Source organism: Anopheles funestus, chromosome 2RL, assembly GCF_943734845.2.
Source record: "Anopheles funestus chromosome 2RL, idAnoFuneDA-416_04, whole genome shotgun sequence".
NCBI classification, from domain to species: Eukaryota; Metazoa; Arthropoda; class Insecta; order Diptera; family Culicidae; genus Anopheles; species Anopheles funestus.
The window spans coordinates 66,792,377-66,810,891 of NC_064598.1; the positions used below are offsets into that span (position 1 = coordinate 66,792,377).

Here is an 18,515-nt window from a genome sequence, read left to right on the forward strand (position 1 = left end):
TAAGATTGCAAAACGCAATCCCGTGCAGTTTGAAAACTTTTCCACGCCAAAGAAAATTAACAACAATTTGCGATAGTTTTCCATCAAATCTAACAACGCCCGCTATAAATATTCCCCGTTGTCGTTGTGTAAGGGTGGATTGGCACGATCAGCAACACGCGCGTTACTAGGGACGCTTCCCGTCCATTTGCGCTTGTTCGTATTGTGTGTGCGTGTGTGCTTGAAGAAACAAAAATCACGCGTCATAACAACGCCACGGTTACTGCCACCCAGTTCTGCATTTCCCCACCCCCTTCCCCTTTCCCCATTGCTTTTTGGCATTCCCTTCTCATTTGGCGTCCCTGCGGCAACCTATGTGCGTGTGTGTGTGTGTGTTTTTTTCTCTCGTTTCATCCACTACGCGAAAGCTTCGCGGTTCGTCCGCGGTTCGGCATTTGTTCGGTTAATGGCGCGAAGTTGGCCACAAGCGCGCGCCCCAAGCTCGTGCGTTTGCTTAGAAAAGTGTTTAGCGCGCCGTGTTTAGTCTCTTGACAGATCTACGCCTGTTCGCACGTATCTCGCCCCATTCGCTGCGTATCTCCAACTGGAACGGTTCGACACCTTTGCCAAAAAAGAAAATCGCTACTTTGGGTGCCGTTTTTGGTGGAATTGTTGTTTGTGTGCTTGGGTGCATAGTAGTGAAATTGCAGCTGCAATTCGTTGTGTTTATTCTACGTTTTTTTATCCCGTTGCATTAGTTCAAAAACTCGCTCCTTCTAAAGGTGGAACTAAAGCGTTTGAAGTGCAATTTTCGGGCGGCCTGTTTGTGCATCCCAAGGAACAGACCCCAAAAGCAACAGCAACGCGCACAAACACACGTACAAAAACAAACGTTAACGTAAACCAGTTTGGTGGTGATTCGGTTGGTGGTTCAGTGCAAAGTGTGTACCTTTTTCCCCGTCCAAACATCTGCGTGACCCCACGTAAGAAACGAAATTCAAAATAACATGGCCAACAAATTCGTGTCAGTGCTGATGGTTTCATCTTTCCTGCTGGTGGTTAGCTTCGGAGCAGGTAAGTGTTGTTGTTGTTGTGGCCCAGAGCGGCCAGACGCCTCGTAAGATAGGTAGAGAACCACCAATCGAGCGATGGTGCATTACGATCATCAAACGCGTGATGAAATCGAAAGGAAGGAAATACTCACGGACCACTGTCGAGATACCATTAGAAATAGTTTCGCGTTTTTGTTTTGTTTTGAATTATTGAAAAATAATGAACACAAAAATGTGTGCCTTTTTGTGTGATGATTTGAAAGTGGAAGCGGATGTCGATGTACGCATCATCACACCGTGTGCAGTCAGGGACGAATTTTAACAAACTTCAAAAATAATCCACAATTCATGACTGTTAAAGGAGGATCACTTTAGACGGACTATAAATTTAGACGTGGCACAATGTACGTGCACAAGTGGAACGGTGTAAAATAATCGCAAATAAGTCTGTAGTCTGCACTGGCTGTAGATCGTTAAAGGTAAAACAAACATTAGATCACAATAAACCCGTTTGTAAGGAGGCCATTTGCGCGACTGTTCTGTAACCAGCTAACTGGAACGCTCTTCTCCACTTGACTTCAACCTTTCGAACAAACAGAACAAAAGTTTATATTGGTCAAATATTTTTGAAGGGAGAAACTTACGCATATGTCAAGCCCCGTAATAAGCTAGAAGAATAATAGAAGATGTGTTTATTTGAAGCGTTAACTTTGCCACTAGTTCGAGTGGAATTTGGGGAGAAAAGCACATTGTGTGCCTGTTGGAGGGTTAATGTGACGAAATTGAGAACACTTTCGGCATTTAGACAGTCGATTAAGAACAATTCAACGGGGCGCAACTGGCAATATGCAACGCAATTATAGCAGATAGACATTCGTTCGTCTAACGTTTGTTAAATAAACGTTGCTTCGCCACGGAAAGTGGCGATCACTGTACACGATCGCAATCGCATTTGGGTTACGAAAATCGGTGCCCTATTATAGGAACCACATCTGCTACACTTTTGTTTTCCAAACACACTTGAAGATGAGCAATAAGAAAATACTAAACATAAAACGCATCGCTGCAGCAGCATCTTTGTGTCAATTAAAAACGCATCTCTTTACACTTCCCTACTGTTTTCTCTCAACAATGCAATGTTCTTGGATGGTTTGCGTGCTACTAGTACCTAGGGTGAACTACCATCCCGGAAGAAAAAAAGGTCATCTTCTCGGTTGATATGGAGGGTTAAATATGGGGTTGAAGTCGAGGGGTTGGCAATCGTGCCCGATCAACAAGCGCGACACCAAGAGCATCCAAGTGGATTATATGTCACGAGAGTGCGACATTAATTAATGATAAATTTAATCTATAACACCCAAGTACCGTGCGTTTGTGTGCGCATCGTTGCTGCGTTTAACACATTCCAGAAACATTTGTCCGATTGTTCCAAAGCTGCTGAGGGATGAAAACTCGTGGAACGCGGAACGAGCGACAGCTAAAACATAAACAAACGCCATATCGGAGCGGGGGGCAGGATGGTTTCGTGTAGTGGGACATTCTATATGGTCCATCAGTTCATTGACGAGTCGAAAGCGAGTATTTATGAATTCAATTAGCTAAAATTCAAGATCAAAAGATCAACGTCAGTCTTGTGAATGATTGAATTCTTGTTTCCCGGCCGCTGGGGGAATAGTTGTTGTACGCTTTGTTTTTGTATCTCTGACCGTTTGGACATTTACGGCTTACAGGGGATACCGTGTACCATATGGATCACCACACACCACTCACAACCATGCGCCTTGGTATGGTTTGAATTCCAACCCCCCACCAAAAAAACCAGTACGGCAATCAGTTAGCTCAGCTTAATATTCAAATCGTGTTCCCTTTGGCCAAGCCTGCGACCAAGAAAGCGACCAAGTCGCATGACTAAGCCGATTGATACAGCTGCACACGGTCGCATTAATTGTGCCTATAGGTGATGCAATTAAGAGCTGGTGCCGCGATCGTATGTCTGCTGTTGTGGGTGTGGGTGTTGTGCTTTGCTGGAACAATTTCACTTCAACCAAAGGTGGCAGAGGTATTCGGGGTGGAGGACAACACTTGCTGGTGTTGTCCCGTTGTGGAGACGCAAGGGCATCAAATAGGATTTCTTTCACTATCTTATGACAATATGACGGTGGCCAAGGGTGTGTGTGTGTAGAATGTTTTTGATCCACTGTCAACATGCTGGGTGCGTCTGGTAGCAATTGAACCTTGGTAGTACTAAATAGACTACTAAATGATTGTAAGATAAAATATTGTTATTAAATATGATCATGTAATTATTTGCTCGTTTTCTTTAATGAATGAATATAGGTATCTGGTTAAATTTAGGTTAAATTGTTGATATTTGTTAAATTATTATTTTCTTAACGTTAGGAGGTTAAATAAAGGAAATGGAGATGAAGTTTCTTTGTTAACATTTGTATTTCTATTCTTCTCGAATTTACCTGCACTTATTAGTAAGAATATTACGTTGGATCTGTGTTCAAATCTCAACTGTAATGTGTGCTTGATTCCTGATTTTTTTTTCTTCAATGGTCTTACACATTCAAGGAGGTCTTGGTTCTGGTCTGCTATTTCTGGCTATCCTTGACTTCATATAAGAAATGCTGGATTGTCAATCCAGACTATAAAGTTCAGATACGATTTGGAACTGATTCCAGAACTACTAACCTCCCCAGACTCACTATTTTTCATTAGTTACTTACATAAGTATAGTGCTAGCGTGAATGTATAATTTAAGTCATAAGCTAATGGAAACGTAAGCATCGCCCAAGATCCGTAATATTAAAATAATACGAGGAATTAGCCATGTTTTCAAGTATAGGCTTTGTAATTAAAAATAATATTAAAAGCATATTAAAAAAAAAAGATAAACAAATTTCCGGTTTTCTATCAGGGATTTGAAGACAACTTGAAGTAGATTTCTCTTAATTATTTTTTTTTTACTTAAGGTTACAGTAGGTCAACCGATAATGAGTTACTAGCTCTTAATTTTATCATATAACTGGTCAAAATTTACCCCGAAAACGAAGAAAGGGCTATGTAGTTTAGATTTGAACTACGACCTTCGGATGGTGAGGTACGATACCATGGAACCTGTTGACTATCTGTAGATGAAATATAGTGAGATATGATGAAAGTTTATGAAATGATAAAACTACATTTATTTTCGTGTAATACTAGATTATCATTCGTTTGCTAAAGTTTATTTAAAAAAGAAATAATACAACGGAGATCTCAAATTTGTTTTTATCAAACAAGAATCGATCGCATAACCTTCTAGAAGATCGTTATTCATTTATCTGATCAGTATACGGCTGTCATAACATATGCGATACTACGGGATGTAGTTAGAGTACAAAAAGCAAAAGTTTGAGTTTTTTTTATTACCAAAAATCACATATTAATTAGGACTTCAGTTTTACGAACCCCGTCGTGTTGTACAATGACCTATTGTTTTAGAAAATGATAGCAAATTATTCCACCCACCACTGATCGCGACATTAAGAAGAAGAAACAAAAAACCAGATAAAAGAAAACACCTTGTCGATGCACGTGTGCGCATCGTTTGATAACGCATTATTTCACACAAACAGTTACCGAGCCGGATAGTTACAACAATACGTTAACCTTCCACCGAAGGACATTGTCCACCGGTTGAGCCCTTGGCCGAGACTTGATCGGAGTGTGATGACAACGATCACACACGCTGATGATGTCACCTGCGTGTGTGACCCCAATGTTAGGGCCCCCAAGCACATGATGAATGTTTGCGTTTGGACACACTCGGAAGCCGGCGATAATGTATGAGCACAATTTTGCTATCCACAATGTTACAATAAGATGCTTAACCGATTAAGTGAAAAGTAGGGGTTTTTTTTCTTATTCGCAAAATTGTTAAACTCCTTTCAATTTCCGGTACATAATTTGGTTTTGTTTTCGGAATAATCGTACGCGATTGTTACTTGCGGCCCCGCGTAAGTGAATGGGCGTTTAGACAAAAAGTAATCCTATTGTTTATTTCACGTCAAAATGTCATCAAAATTGTTGTCACCCACGGGTAAAGTGTGAGTAAATTAGAAGTACAACCTTGAAGAAGTTCTTCGCGTAACGCTCGTAACGCATTGTTAGAGGGGTGTGTGGGGTAGTACTGGATGATGCTTGAACCACCCATAATGAACGTGAATTGTTTGTCCACACGACTCCCAGCCAAACCTCCCCTTACACCCTTTCCCGGCAATTGCTGGAGTTACCGAGAAATGTGTAAATAATGTGCGTGGATGAGCTCACCGCAGGACACTTGGTCGGTAAGTGGCGACATCTTGGCTCGTGTTCGAATTCGATCGAGACTCCATTACGCACCAGTTGCGTTGTTGTTGTTGTTGTTGTAGTAGTTTTGGAATGCGGCCAACGCAACCGATCGGTATGGTATAAATCAACGATCAGGCAATATTTGTAGTACGGCGTACATCAGGTGGCCGAAGATGAAGCCGATCGCTTGTTTGCTGGCATTGGAGCGCCTCGAACAAAAGAATCTGGGACATGACACACGTGGGGACACCGATGTGCTGTGTCTATGTCTAATGAGGACAGTTGTTGGACGGCCGACAGAACAGGGAGCACTGTGGGGTGAGCCAATAATATGTTGGGAGGCGATAGCCTTATGTGGGTTTTAATTATCTTGTGTCACAGAAAAGGAAGGGGGAGAGAGAGAGAGAGAGGGAGAGAGATAGAGAGCGTATAGCTCGTGTACATTCTAAATTATGATTGATTCTAATTTTTGTTAGTTCGTTCTTGGTGGTTGTGATTGGATTCGCATCGATTAAAAAGGTACGATTAAAGGCGGTGGATCGTAAAATCTAGGCCAGCGTAATAAAGATGGCATTCTATCGCGTGTCTAAACCATCTTTAACGGACGACGACGATTAGCCACACCTTAGAAGCTGTCTTCTAAATGCTGTTTGCCTAAACGGTTTTCACCGTTTTCAGTTTCCGTGAATGAGACGTTTCGTAGACGTAAGTAGAAGGTTAATTTTCTTCCCATCCCTTCAACACTCCGATACGTCCCGCATGTATCTTATTGCGAGCATAAACACTTAAATACGGAGGTGCGCAAGACAACGCCTTTCGCCTCCAGTTCCTTTTTTGCGTGAAAATAAAACGTTGAAAGTTTTTTTTTGTGCACGGGAAAGTTGATTTTGCTTATGTATATTTATTGTGCGTTTTTCTTTCTTCTTTTTCGCTGCTGTAAGTTTTCCGCCAAATTCATGTTGCCCTCGTAAAACATGCGACCCAGATGCGATTTGGTTGCCACCATCCAAAAACCTCTACACATCGTGATGTTTATGTTGTGTCCGTGTGTAATGCTGCTAAACCAACATACGGTTCTCCCGTAAAATCGTCACGACCTAAGGTCGAAACCTACGGGCGATAATCCCGTCTGTCTGTATGTGTGTGTATATTTGTTTGTTTGGCTATGTAAAAGCGGACAGATTACATCATCGTCAGCATGATCGCATACATCGGTGAAAGCATTACGGTGTTTCGGTATGCTATGAAGGGTTTTTTTTCTCTCTCTCTCTTTTGTGATTTGTTTGATGGGTGGCCCACAAAATTCGTAATGTCGATGGCGCCATTTGTCATGTAGTAGTAGCGTTTTGCTTTACTTTCCTAAATGCGTCTAAACGAGTTTGTGGAAGCTGCACTTAAAATGCATTCTTTATTATGTTTACCCTTACTTAAACGGAACAAGAAAACGTACGAACATTAAAACGATTAATTTCTGAAGCAAAAGTTCCATTTCCACTGATCGTTGTGTTTCACACATACTGCATCATGTTGGGAAAATAAAAGTGTATAAAATATGTATGTTTGAACATTGGCAGATTAACCGTTAGGGTAGTTAGGATTAAACCCAAAAATCGTTGGCAATGGCAATTTATCAATGCTCGTGTCTCATGATAATTATTTTTCACACCTTTGGCGGGAAAAAAAACCATTGGAGCCATTCTTAATGAGGTTTTGTGTCAAAATATGGTAATATGAAAAAAATATTTAATTATAATGCATAACATAAAAATACTCAGAAAATGTCATTTATAGATTAGACAGCAATTTAATTTTTTTTTCAAATTCTTCAAGTTCTTTTCATTTGGATTAAAACATATTTTCTTCAAAATTACTTACTTTTTACTTAATAAAATTTTAAGCTTAAACCATATATACTAAGAATTTATTTACAACTTCTAAGTAGATAAACAAAAGGGCTCAACAATCTATTGTACAATTTTATCGTTAATCCTTTTTGTTTGATCTTATTGCGATTGCGTTGGGGTCCAAATATTATCACCCAGGGCCTAATCTTGTAATCTTAAACCACCCCAATGTTTAGTACGATCCCTTCAAACAATAGCATCACATCTTGTCTTTGTTTACTCAAACCCAGGGCCATCATTACCTCGAAATAACCCATCGAGTATTTGAACTATTCATGTAGCAAACTGCTGCTCTAGAGGGAGGTGTACAAGTTGCTGGAACCGTTCCGATGCGTTTGATGAGCAAACCAAAACTACCCACCACGACCACGGTCAGTCACTTTGGTGAAGATATGTCGAGAAAATTACGTCAAACGGTCGGTTGATAGAAACCACCGGGAATGTCGACAGATTTCTATCCCAAGAAGCGGAAGCGCTGGGTGAGAAACAGGTAGAAAAGGGCAGTGCGCGCGAACATTGAAGAAGAAATCCATCGTTGACCCACCGCACGATGTGCTGCTAGTACGCATTCTATGCCTTATGCCATTCGAGCATGGCACAGTGCACGGTCTAAGTGAAAGCAAACGGCCATGGCCCAATGGCTGTTTGTGCGTCTGTTTCTTGGGGAAGGAAAACTTTATTTTTAAATCATAATATTTTTAGCTAACTCAACAACATCTGTTTTAGCAAATCCGAAACAAATCATCATTGGTGGTAGTGTGAAATTTGTGGACTGTTCCAAAAAGCAGAAAAAGAAAACTCTCCCTCCGAATAGAACGAATAATCGCACTATTCACACGATTAAGTGACCATCGTGTTGGGGTTTAGTAGTATGTTGGGAACGGTTCGATCATCAATACTTTTGGAGGAACTTGCAAACACACATTATGTCATACCAATAAAAAAGGGTGTGGTATGGTTTTGAAGTCGTAAAATTTAATAAAAAATAAGGAATCCGGTGGTAGAATCTCGCTTACAGCAAGTGTTGCGCGTTTGTGACTAGTGGAAGGCGCGGTTGCCATTGAAAACATCGCCACCAACGTGTGAGTCAACAGCTCGATCCGCTTGTAAGTGTTTAGGTATCACTCGGTTCCCCCGTACCCAGCACAAGTGCTGAAAACAATTAGTGACAACGTGACGGGGTTTGTCGATTGTGGAACCTCCATTACCCGGTGGAGGTGTTGCTGCTTCTGGAGAAGTCTTGGATATGTAAGATCGCTACCGATAACCCGTAACGATCATCACGGAAGCATTTGTTGTTGGGCTTTGATTCTATTCCTTTTTATTGCCGACAACGCACCGTGTTGTGTGCGTTGGAATGTGACGATATTAATTGAGGGATTGATGATTGACTCAGGCTCACAGCTGTGTCGATCAAATACATTTGAGTCATATGCACTTTGTTGTCGTGAGACGTTTAACAAGTAAGCTAAAAACGATTACAACTCTAAACCTCCTACATCTTAAACCATAAATTATATCTTAACAAAGTTGGAACGAAGTTTTTCGCAGTCGGAGTAAAATAGTAACTGATCGTCAACCGATCACATTGAGCATGGAGTATTTTTTGTGCCATTTTACTTAAACTCCAAACTGCATAATATTGCACCGAGCGCGACTGATACACACCCCATTACGGAAATAATGACTACGATTTAGAGTTGATTTATCTGCCGGGAAAACTTTTCCACTCTCGTCGAACGAAACTAGCGTGTGTGAAGGTGACGCGCAATGTGATGCAATTCTCCATCGATTCGTGATCGTGTGCGTCGTTCTGGTAAGCTTAAATTGCGCACTTGCATTCTGTTGCAGCTTGATGTTCGCGCGCGCAAAGTTTTGATGTTTCTCCCATGAGAACATTTCCCGTCCAATCATTTACTCGGTCCGGTCCGATTCTCGGGGTTGGAGATTGTGAATGATTTAGACCGCATTTACACCTCTCTGTCAACTGGGTCTAGTAGTAGTTGTAGTGTGGTAGTGGAAGCGGTGAATCAAGCACTCGAAATGACTATCATTTGTCCGTCAAAGTTACGTTCGGATCGTTGGCAAGGTACAAGAGTTGATTAATGCCGTTTTCTAACGTCCATCTGGATTTTGACAGCTCGCTCAGCGAATGTGTGGGGAACTATAGATATCTCGGCTGTGCCGCTGATTGACCACATGTCCATCTGGGTTGTTGATTTCCGTTCTCTTTTTCGAGAAACATTACGACAGCAGGTGATATAAAGCTTGATGTGGCTTTCATTAGGTGAATTAGTTATGAATAAAACAGCATGCACAGCACATTGTATGGAAAACTTCGGAACAAACACTGACCGGTTAGGGTATTGCGGCCATTTTCCGAGATACTTACGCCGGAAGTAAGTTTTTTGTTTGCGGAAACCGATTTACCATCGTTATCCATCCGGAGGAGTATTGAACCACTCGTCAATGGTGACAGTAATCGAAATTAACAATTAATCTCTTGCTTTTGCTCGCTGTGTTTCCCTCGGGTATAGTAGTATAAAAAATCCTTTTAGTAAAAAAAATTGAACCCTCTACTCTAATCAAAGATTAATCAGGTTCGTTGAACTCACGTGTTAACACCTGTAAAACTCACTTGGAACTCGTTTTTTATCTTCATCGTGTCATTCCTGACCAAAAAACAGTTCCTGCTCTGGGCAATACACCTGCATAATTTATTAGTGTAGTACTTGATTGTATAGCAAAATCAATAATATTTCACGAAATATGATTGATAGGTTCGTTATAAAGTACCAATAAGGCTTGAAAGTTTCCCAATGAACAGAAACAGGTTTTCTGTAATGTTCAAATAATTATATTGCGCTTATCCAGTTCATGATTACGTTCTGTTGCAACTATGAAAAATATTAATGATACAAATAACATTTGTTAATTTTTATTACATTGAAACGCTCTAGAATTACTTCATTCTCTTTCGTTTAATCTAAACCTGGGAAATGTTTTAGTATTTATGCTGACATATCAGTACGTGAATGATCATAATGTAACTAAATTAATAATGCGATCTTTATACATTCGATCGTCTTATTATTTCAAAACAATTTTGATAAAACTAGTTACAAATCCCTAACAAATCCTTTATCAAAAATGAAATAAATTCGGTAAAGGAAACTTAAAACATCCGGGGAGATATCGGATAATTTTAAAGAGAACATCAACTACATTAGACACGAAGTTGGTACCAGATCGAGGATCGCAATAATAATAAAAATTTAAAAATTTAAAATATGTACAGAATCTGGAACAAAAAAATAATTTTAAAATGTAAAATTATTCTTTGACAAAATATTTATTACAGGCTCCATTCTGTTGAGGATGGGATTTGGCAAAATACAATAAGGAAATCTCTTGTGAATATTGTACTCCTAATTTTTGATGAATCAAATCAAACTACTAACCAAACAAATCCGACATTATATATAATAAATAAATAAAAATAACCATATAACGTACGCCCTCGTTTACAGCCGTAATTCCTTTTCAGACGCTATTAGAAAACTAATCATTTAATTTTCCAAAATAGCAATAAAGATACATATAATTCGACCTCCGAACTTCCTGCTGATAAACGGGGGAAGAAACGTACGGCTTTTCCCAAACAATTATTACACCCAAACGATGACGGACTAATTGCCTTCCAGTGGCGATTAAATCCATCAATCGTATCCCTCGTTCATAGTTTGAATCGGTACTGCACGCTGCGTTGTTTATACCGAGCTGGAGGTAAACAAACAGTTTAAGTTAAGCTACTTCAATCGTTACATCCATCTCAAATAGTTGTCTACCAACCATGCCTTGTTTCGGCGTAAACGAAACATGATTGATATGAGGAGGTGATGACGGTTTGCAATAAAGTTAAAAAAAACTGACGGTTTTATTTTCGTTCAACCTATCCTAATGCACGTACCAAAGGTGTAGTTTAGCTAGCCGGTTGGTGGTGTGTAGTATTGGCCATTACGTCACAAAAACCTCGATCTAATTTCGTACCTTCTCAGCTACGGACTATGTGTTAGCAAGTAACTAAATCATTGCAGCAGAAAACCACCAGAATGTTGGGAACGATTTGTCTCGACCGTGTACTACAACATAAATAAATCAGACAAAATTTGAGGACAGTCGTGTTTGCTTGCTTATACTCGCCCCCGACTCGACATTAAGGCGAACAAAAGGACCCCGAATCGTTTATCTTGTTATGAAAGGCTTTTCATCGTTTAAAGATTTCCTCCCGCTTAAATGATCTTTCTTTCGGCTCCGGGAGCTGGATGATGAATCAGACCGTGACTGGCTAACTTCCTGCATGGGATGGTGCGATTAAACAAAAATTTAACAACTGGTCTGATGAGTTGGTTTCCTTTCTTTGCTTCTTCAATTACAGCCAATGCCCTGAAATGCTGGCGATGCTCGTCCGATGCCTCAACGGCTGCCTTTTGTGACGATCCCTTCACACAGGACATCATTACGGAACAGCAGAGACGCTGGAGCTATGTGGACTGCAGCTATCCGCCACAGGTCAACTACCAGTTCGGTCAGCAGAATCAACAAACCCGACCAGTCTGCAAGAAAATGAAGCAAATCAGTAAGTAGTACAAAGTACGATCCTCTTACCATTCCAAGGAACCTAGACGTCGGAAATGGGGTCATGAAATAGTACCTGTCGCAATTAAGAAGGCCGGATAGTACCGGCCGAAGTATTCTTCAAAATCAATTAGCTAATGTCTTGGACAGGGAATGGGAAACACGAACACCTATCTTTTCCAAAACCCGTGTTCTGGAACCATATCGTGGATCAAGGATAAGCAGATGGGTATTATCGCGTGCCGTTTCCAGGCACGGGAGGAGTGCCGTAAAGATTTACAAGTTAATTTAATTAGCTTAGTTTGGGTACGTGCAGATAGAGCCATTCGGTGGTTTATCGTTTTCTCTAGCTTTTTGGAGGTAAAATGGCGATTAAACACGAAGCAGTAATGAGTGTGAAAACGTGCATACATACATGTGGCTAAATAAAGATGGGGAGCACTTTTTGGGTAAATAAAACCTAAGTGATGTTGTCCAAAAATTATTCATTGTGAAGCGTTTAACATTTTCTCGCAATGGGTTTAACAATATCAGCAATACATTTAAACAGCCTGAAAATTTGGCCATATTTCTATCACTTATTCCGTGTGTTTTGAATATGTTTTTTTGCTTGATGTTTTTTTTTTTTTAAATTAGCGAGCATTTTTAAGTTCAGACTTTTTATTGCCTCATAAAAAGTTGCGAGAAGTTTTACTAAATTATTTTAATATGAAGAAACAGACGACCGAAATCTATATTTTTTGCGGAAGTTTGCAGCATGCTTCACCTGAACATGCTAGTGGGAAGTGATTTGCATGAGTTAAAAGACGGAAATTTGTGTAAGCTAGCAAAGATAGTGCAGGTAACTTAATTTTTCATCCTTAAAAAAAACGATTGGGTAAGATCGAAAATTAAGAAAATAGGAGAAATTTTTCGCCTTATCATTTAAAGCCAAGGGACGTTGAACGCTGTTCGTCCACTTGCTGAAAACTGCTACAACGAAAAAAAAGAAACGGTTTTATGCATCGAATTGTGACTGAGGATGAAAAGTGGATAGCGTCCGTCAACGTATGGATACAATTGGCCAGGTGACCATGCTATGTATTTCGTGTAGAGATGCGCGAAGTGAATAAGGGTGAGATAGTGAGTTGAAACGTTGTATTGAACGAGTTTCGTTCACTCACCACGTGGAGTTTTAGCGACTCTTTGTTCACTTACTCATTCATGAGTGTAAGCATGTAGCCGTGGTGAGTCGAGTTGCTAAACGAGTAAATACGTGAGTTGAAACGAAAATGTGCGAGTGAGTTGAAACGAAACGTTTGATACACATGAGTTGAAACGGAATACATTTTTAGATTTTTTTTAATTTTTTTTTCTTTTTTTTATTTAAAGCATTATTTGAGTGAAAAAAAACTTATTTCAACCAATTGGCATTAAAATAAATCAACTTAAATTTTTTTTGCAAAATTACTGATAAAAAGGAAAGGCTATAGCCTTAGAAAATTTTCAAATTTTTAGATTTTTTTTATTTTTTTATTATTTTTAATTCTATTTTTATTTAAAGCATAATTTGAATGAAAAGAAACTTATTTTAACAAATTCACATTAAAATAAATCAATTTATAAAATTTTGTCAATAAATCTTCCTAAGGCCTTGGGAGATTTATGCCGGGATATTTCAATGACTCTGAAATGAGTCGTTTAACGAGCTGACTCCTAATAACGATTCATTCACTCGGAGTTGGTTCACTAAAAAGAGTTGTTATTCTCATCTCTAATTTGGTGGGACTAGCTGGTTGTGGTTTACTACGAGTTGGTACAATCAAACGAAATGATCGCAGGCAATTGATGCGTTAAATCCAAAAATTATGATAAAAAAGCCCCAAAAAGCAATCTCCCGGTAAACAAACAAAGTAAATTGCAATAAGATAATGCTCGGCCACATGTTTCGGTTCAAGTACAAATATATTTAGAAAAGGTGAAATGGGATGTCCTACACAGCCTACCCTATAGTCCAGAGATCACATATGATATCAATACGATCTTCAATGTATTAGACAAAAAGCAGAGAGACCTTGGCACCATCTTCAAATATCCTCAAACACGTTATAAAAGAGCGTGACTCATCGATGGTGATCTCAACAAACTAACGATGCTGTTGATAGAAAATAAAGTACTTTTTTTGTATAAATCTATTTTCTTGAATTCTTGTTAATAAGTTAATTATATTTTAACGATGCTTTTGCAACGACACATTTAAAAAATGAGCCATTTTAAGACTCTGATTGTATACAAAGTGAATAATGTTCTTGTTTATTCGTATCGGCTAAATGGGGAAGTAAGCGAAAGCCGTTAGAGCAGCTTCAAATCTATTTTGTTCAATTAGCATAACATGTTTTGTTTTCAAAATATTTAATAAAGAAAATAGTAATGTTGTTTGCAAGGATGAGTTTGCAAATATATGCACTCCAGTGGCATCTGTCTTACGTAGCGAATAATTAACCGAGCCGTTTTAAACGAAGATAACCGGCCGACAATCGTTCGTGTATGGAACGCCAATTGCCACCGTGACACACCAACGACTAATTGTATTGAAGCGTGCTTCATCTTAACGATCGTGGAGTACCTTACACACGCCTGGTGCAATATGCATATCCGATGCATAACAGCTCTGATCCAAAAGTGCGAAAGAAATTAATATCAATTTGCTTCACCGGTGGTTGTTGGGTGCGATCAAATCTCAGGCACGTGGCGTTCTTGTTGCAAACCGAGTCCAGTCGATCGGAGATCCCACATTCAAGTGTAGTCTTCAAGATCGAGAGGGTTTTTTTTGCGAAGATGGAGAACAATTCAAGGTCGAAACAACGGTATAAGGGGGGAAATAAAAACAAAACAAAATCGCTCCTCTCAACGGCATATTGCCGGAGTTGGATCGAGCAAAACGTAAGGGAGCCTTGTTTCTGTTCCCACAATTACTGTGCCGTGCTTGTCGAGGGTGTTGTAGTTACGTAAGTGAACCGCAGCCGCCTTATTGCCTTATGCTAACACGCATGCATCATCACCGTATGCCCCGGTTACAGTTGTTACAAGTGCGCATCCAATAACAACTAGCAAACCGGCATACCTAACTGTAGGCTATCTAACGTGGTGTCTAGGTGAGTCGTCGAGTCATTCGTTTACTTGTTTCATATCTCATAACGATATTTACTGTATGGATAATGGAAAAAAACACACACACCGCGTGGTCTATATTTTTGTTTTAAATAACGTTGTAATTGGTTCTTTTTCAATTGGTACAACCGTACGATATCTACCGGGAAATTCTACCGGAACCGTATGAAGATCGTTAACAGGTTTATGGGCTACAGTGACTCGGAAGGAAGTAACCGTAACTTGTTGTGGCACCATTTCATCACCTTTTTGTTATTTTACGACCATATCAATGGTTTATTGACGAACCAACCTGTGGTTGATGAATGATCGTTTTTATGATCATTCTGCCTACACACTCTATGCATCATGATCAGTTAGTTTCTTCCTATTAAGATTGTTATGTTCTTGCCATATTACCCTTTTATGTCTACCAGCAGTATGTTTATCTTCTGTCGTGGGAAATAGGAAATGATCATAACTTCCCTGGCGACAGCTAGACCAGTATATGGAAAGTTATAGGGACGGAAGTACGACTTATCAGGTATCAGGCCTGCCACAGGTGTCTCCTCGACTGTTCGATCGTCACTTTACCGTTTTGAACGCACCAAAAACAATTAATTATGCAATTCAAAGAAGACCATTGGTTGGGACGATAACGTAGCTCGTAGTTTATGCTAGGTGCATACCAATTGCAATCATTAAGTCGTCACATGTTCCTTTGTCGTATTGAGTTATTTCTGCAGCAAATTGAGCAAATGTTTTACATTTGGGAATATTTTTGTAATAAAGTTCATTTTGAAATATGAATTAATTATGGTTATTTTTGCTCAGCACCAATCACTTGATCATGTCTATTACAAAAGCGTGCTAAAATATGCACGACCTAAACCAGCGCTGGAAACAAACGATCGTTTCGTACGCAATTTGAATGAACACTAGCATTTGCATGCCCGTGAACTAATTTACAAGAGAGAGAGAGAGAGAGAGAGAAAATCGAATGCATACCAGCATGGTTTAAAAAAATAACAACCTTCACAGTGACATTGAGCTGCATGCATTTAACCGTAACATATTACTGCATGAGCACATGCACACATTGACCTAGCAGATGGCACAACTGTTCTAAGCATTACTGATCATCAAGCGATTAGCATCAGACTGCCAATCTTCAAGATCAAAGATGCGTTTTACATTAGAATTCGCGATCCCATGGCATTGGCGGTACTGGAGTGGGTTACCCGTACGGGGAGAGGAATGTTGTTCAATCGAGCGTTAAAAATTGGCATAAGAATCTATAGCCGTGCAGTTGCCATCAGTTCCATATTAAAATAATGTTTGCATTTTTATCATTCCAGTTAACGATCGTGTCGTGGTGTCGCGTTCCTGCGCCTATGAGGATGTCAACACATCGCCCAACTCGTGTCTGAACGCTCAAACACCGTCGTACATTAAGACCGAGTTCTGCGAGACCTGTCTCACCGATGGGTGCAACGGTGCATCACAGTACGGACCGGCTGCACTGATGATTCTGATCAGCGCACTCGTCGCTAAGCTGCTTGCCTGGTAACGAGGATGAGCAGTAGTGTCCATGTTCAAGTTTTGTGGTGATCCCCACCGAAATGGTGCTGAGAAGATGCAGAGCAGCAGTTAACTTATCATAAAAGAACAGAAACACAAAACCACATAATCAATCACCAATGCAATCGGGTACAGTAAAGCGAACAATTACGTCCATTTGCGCTGCAGCATCACCGGAGAGATGGCCACGCATCCACAACCAGAATCTCATTCGCACCGGTTCACCGGAAGTGTTGCCTTACTAAGGACGCTGTGAGCGTTCGATAAGCGTTAAAGTATTTTTTTCCGAAACAACCCAAAACTTTACCTTAATTCTACAAAGCAAACAAACAAACAAACAAACGAATAAAAAAGCAAAGCATCGTGCAACATAACTTTCGGAACGATTGTATTTGTATGTTACAGTGTTAAACTAAGCTTGAAAAGTGTAGGATAACGAACCGTTAAAAGTAAAAAAACAGCACAATCAAACGTGTTAATTATTGTAAGCGAACAGTAACAGTTTAGCGAGCGAGGGATCTAAATGTACAAAACCACAAGATGTGCAAACGAGAAATAGAAGGGATAGAATACACATTCTCACAAACATTTATGTACACAGTTCAATGTTAAACAACAACAAAAAAACACCTTTTTCTACACCGACTATTTGTCTTGTCACCTTTGTTTTTAACACCACAATGATGTGATTCGCGTTAGTTTTATATACGATAGGGAAATTTCCATCTGAAATTTGTCTTTTTTGTAGAAAATGCACGTGAAAATAAAAATTAAAGCCGAAAGAAGATATACTGGTAAAAACTGGATAACAGTAGCATAACGCGTATCAGTAAAAATCGAACAATATTTCTATCGTTTCCACATCATTATACACAATAAATAGAAATCAAACATCACAGTATAAATCATACAATTGTAACAAACTTATTGTCAGATCATTCTACACCACATCACTAACGTTAAAAGTGTACATAAAAAAGGATAGAAAATAAAATTACACACAATAAATGGTGAGTGTTTTAGTGCTGTGAAGCTGGTGGGTGTGTCCGCAGTAAAAAGAAAAGGTAAAACTTTTTATGAAATGGGATGGAAAACATAAATTATAAATTTTTTGGATGAACGATTTAACTAATAGATAATCCTATAAGTAGCTTCAATTTCAGCTCAATTTGAACCTAATTTAACGATTCAGATGGTTTTGATCGGGCAGTTGTATGATATTGTATGGTTGGGAAACACGTTTAAAAAGCTTCGATATTTTGCTGCTTTCCATGTAGTACAACTATACATATTCTACTCTGTGTGATTTCTGGTTTAATTGTGTAGTTTAAATCTGATCTTTAATAGCAGCTTTTAGGGTATTTTAATTTTAGTTTTTACAGGACGTCCTCCTTTCACTCTCGTTTATAGGGTCTGGCAATTGTTGGAAATTTTAAAATGATAACCAAAAATTAGTCTATGTTGTTTGTGATCAGATCCAGATTAGATTCGATCCTCGACCTTCATTGTATTAGATTGAACACGAAGTTAAAAATGCTATCATTTCGGACTGATTACCCGCCTATACGTAAACCAAGTCTCCGATATTTAATGATCATTTTCATAATTTCGCCTCAAGCTATGAATGAGCATTATCGACAATCAATAACGGGAATGAACGATTAGCCATTTTAATGAAGCTGTGCATTGAATTTCAATGTTTACTCATAAAATACTTATTGTAACGAACTAAATTTCTGAAAAGGTGAAGATCGCAAATACACAGGGTGATCGATAATACCACAGACGAGTCTTCGTCGATACGAATGCAAAGGGCGCGGCACGCTTGTTTACCTGCATCGCATAACAGGCAGGGATTTTGTATCTCTTCTTAGTTGTTTCTCAACCGAAGCGG

The 18,515-nt window shown here is 39.3% G+C and overlaps 1 protein-coding gene across 1 annotated transcript; it reads left to right on the forward strand.

Moving 5' to 3' along the window:
• Positions 1–503: 503 nt before the first annotated feature.
• LOC125762322 (uncharacterized) lies at positions 504–17,629 on the forward strand. Its single transcript, XM_049424274.1, has 3 exons — positions 504–1,053; positions 11,712–11,912; positions 16,399–17,629. The coding sequence occupies exons 1-3, from the start codon at positions 987–989 to the stop codon at positions 16,608–16,610; spliced, it is 480 nt and encodes a 159-aa protein (XP_049280231.1). The 5' UTR covers positions 504–986; the 3' UTR covers positions 16,611–17,629.
• The last annotated feature ends 886 nt before the right edge of the window (positions 17,630–18,515 follow it).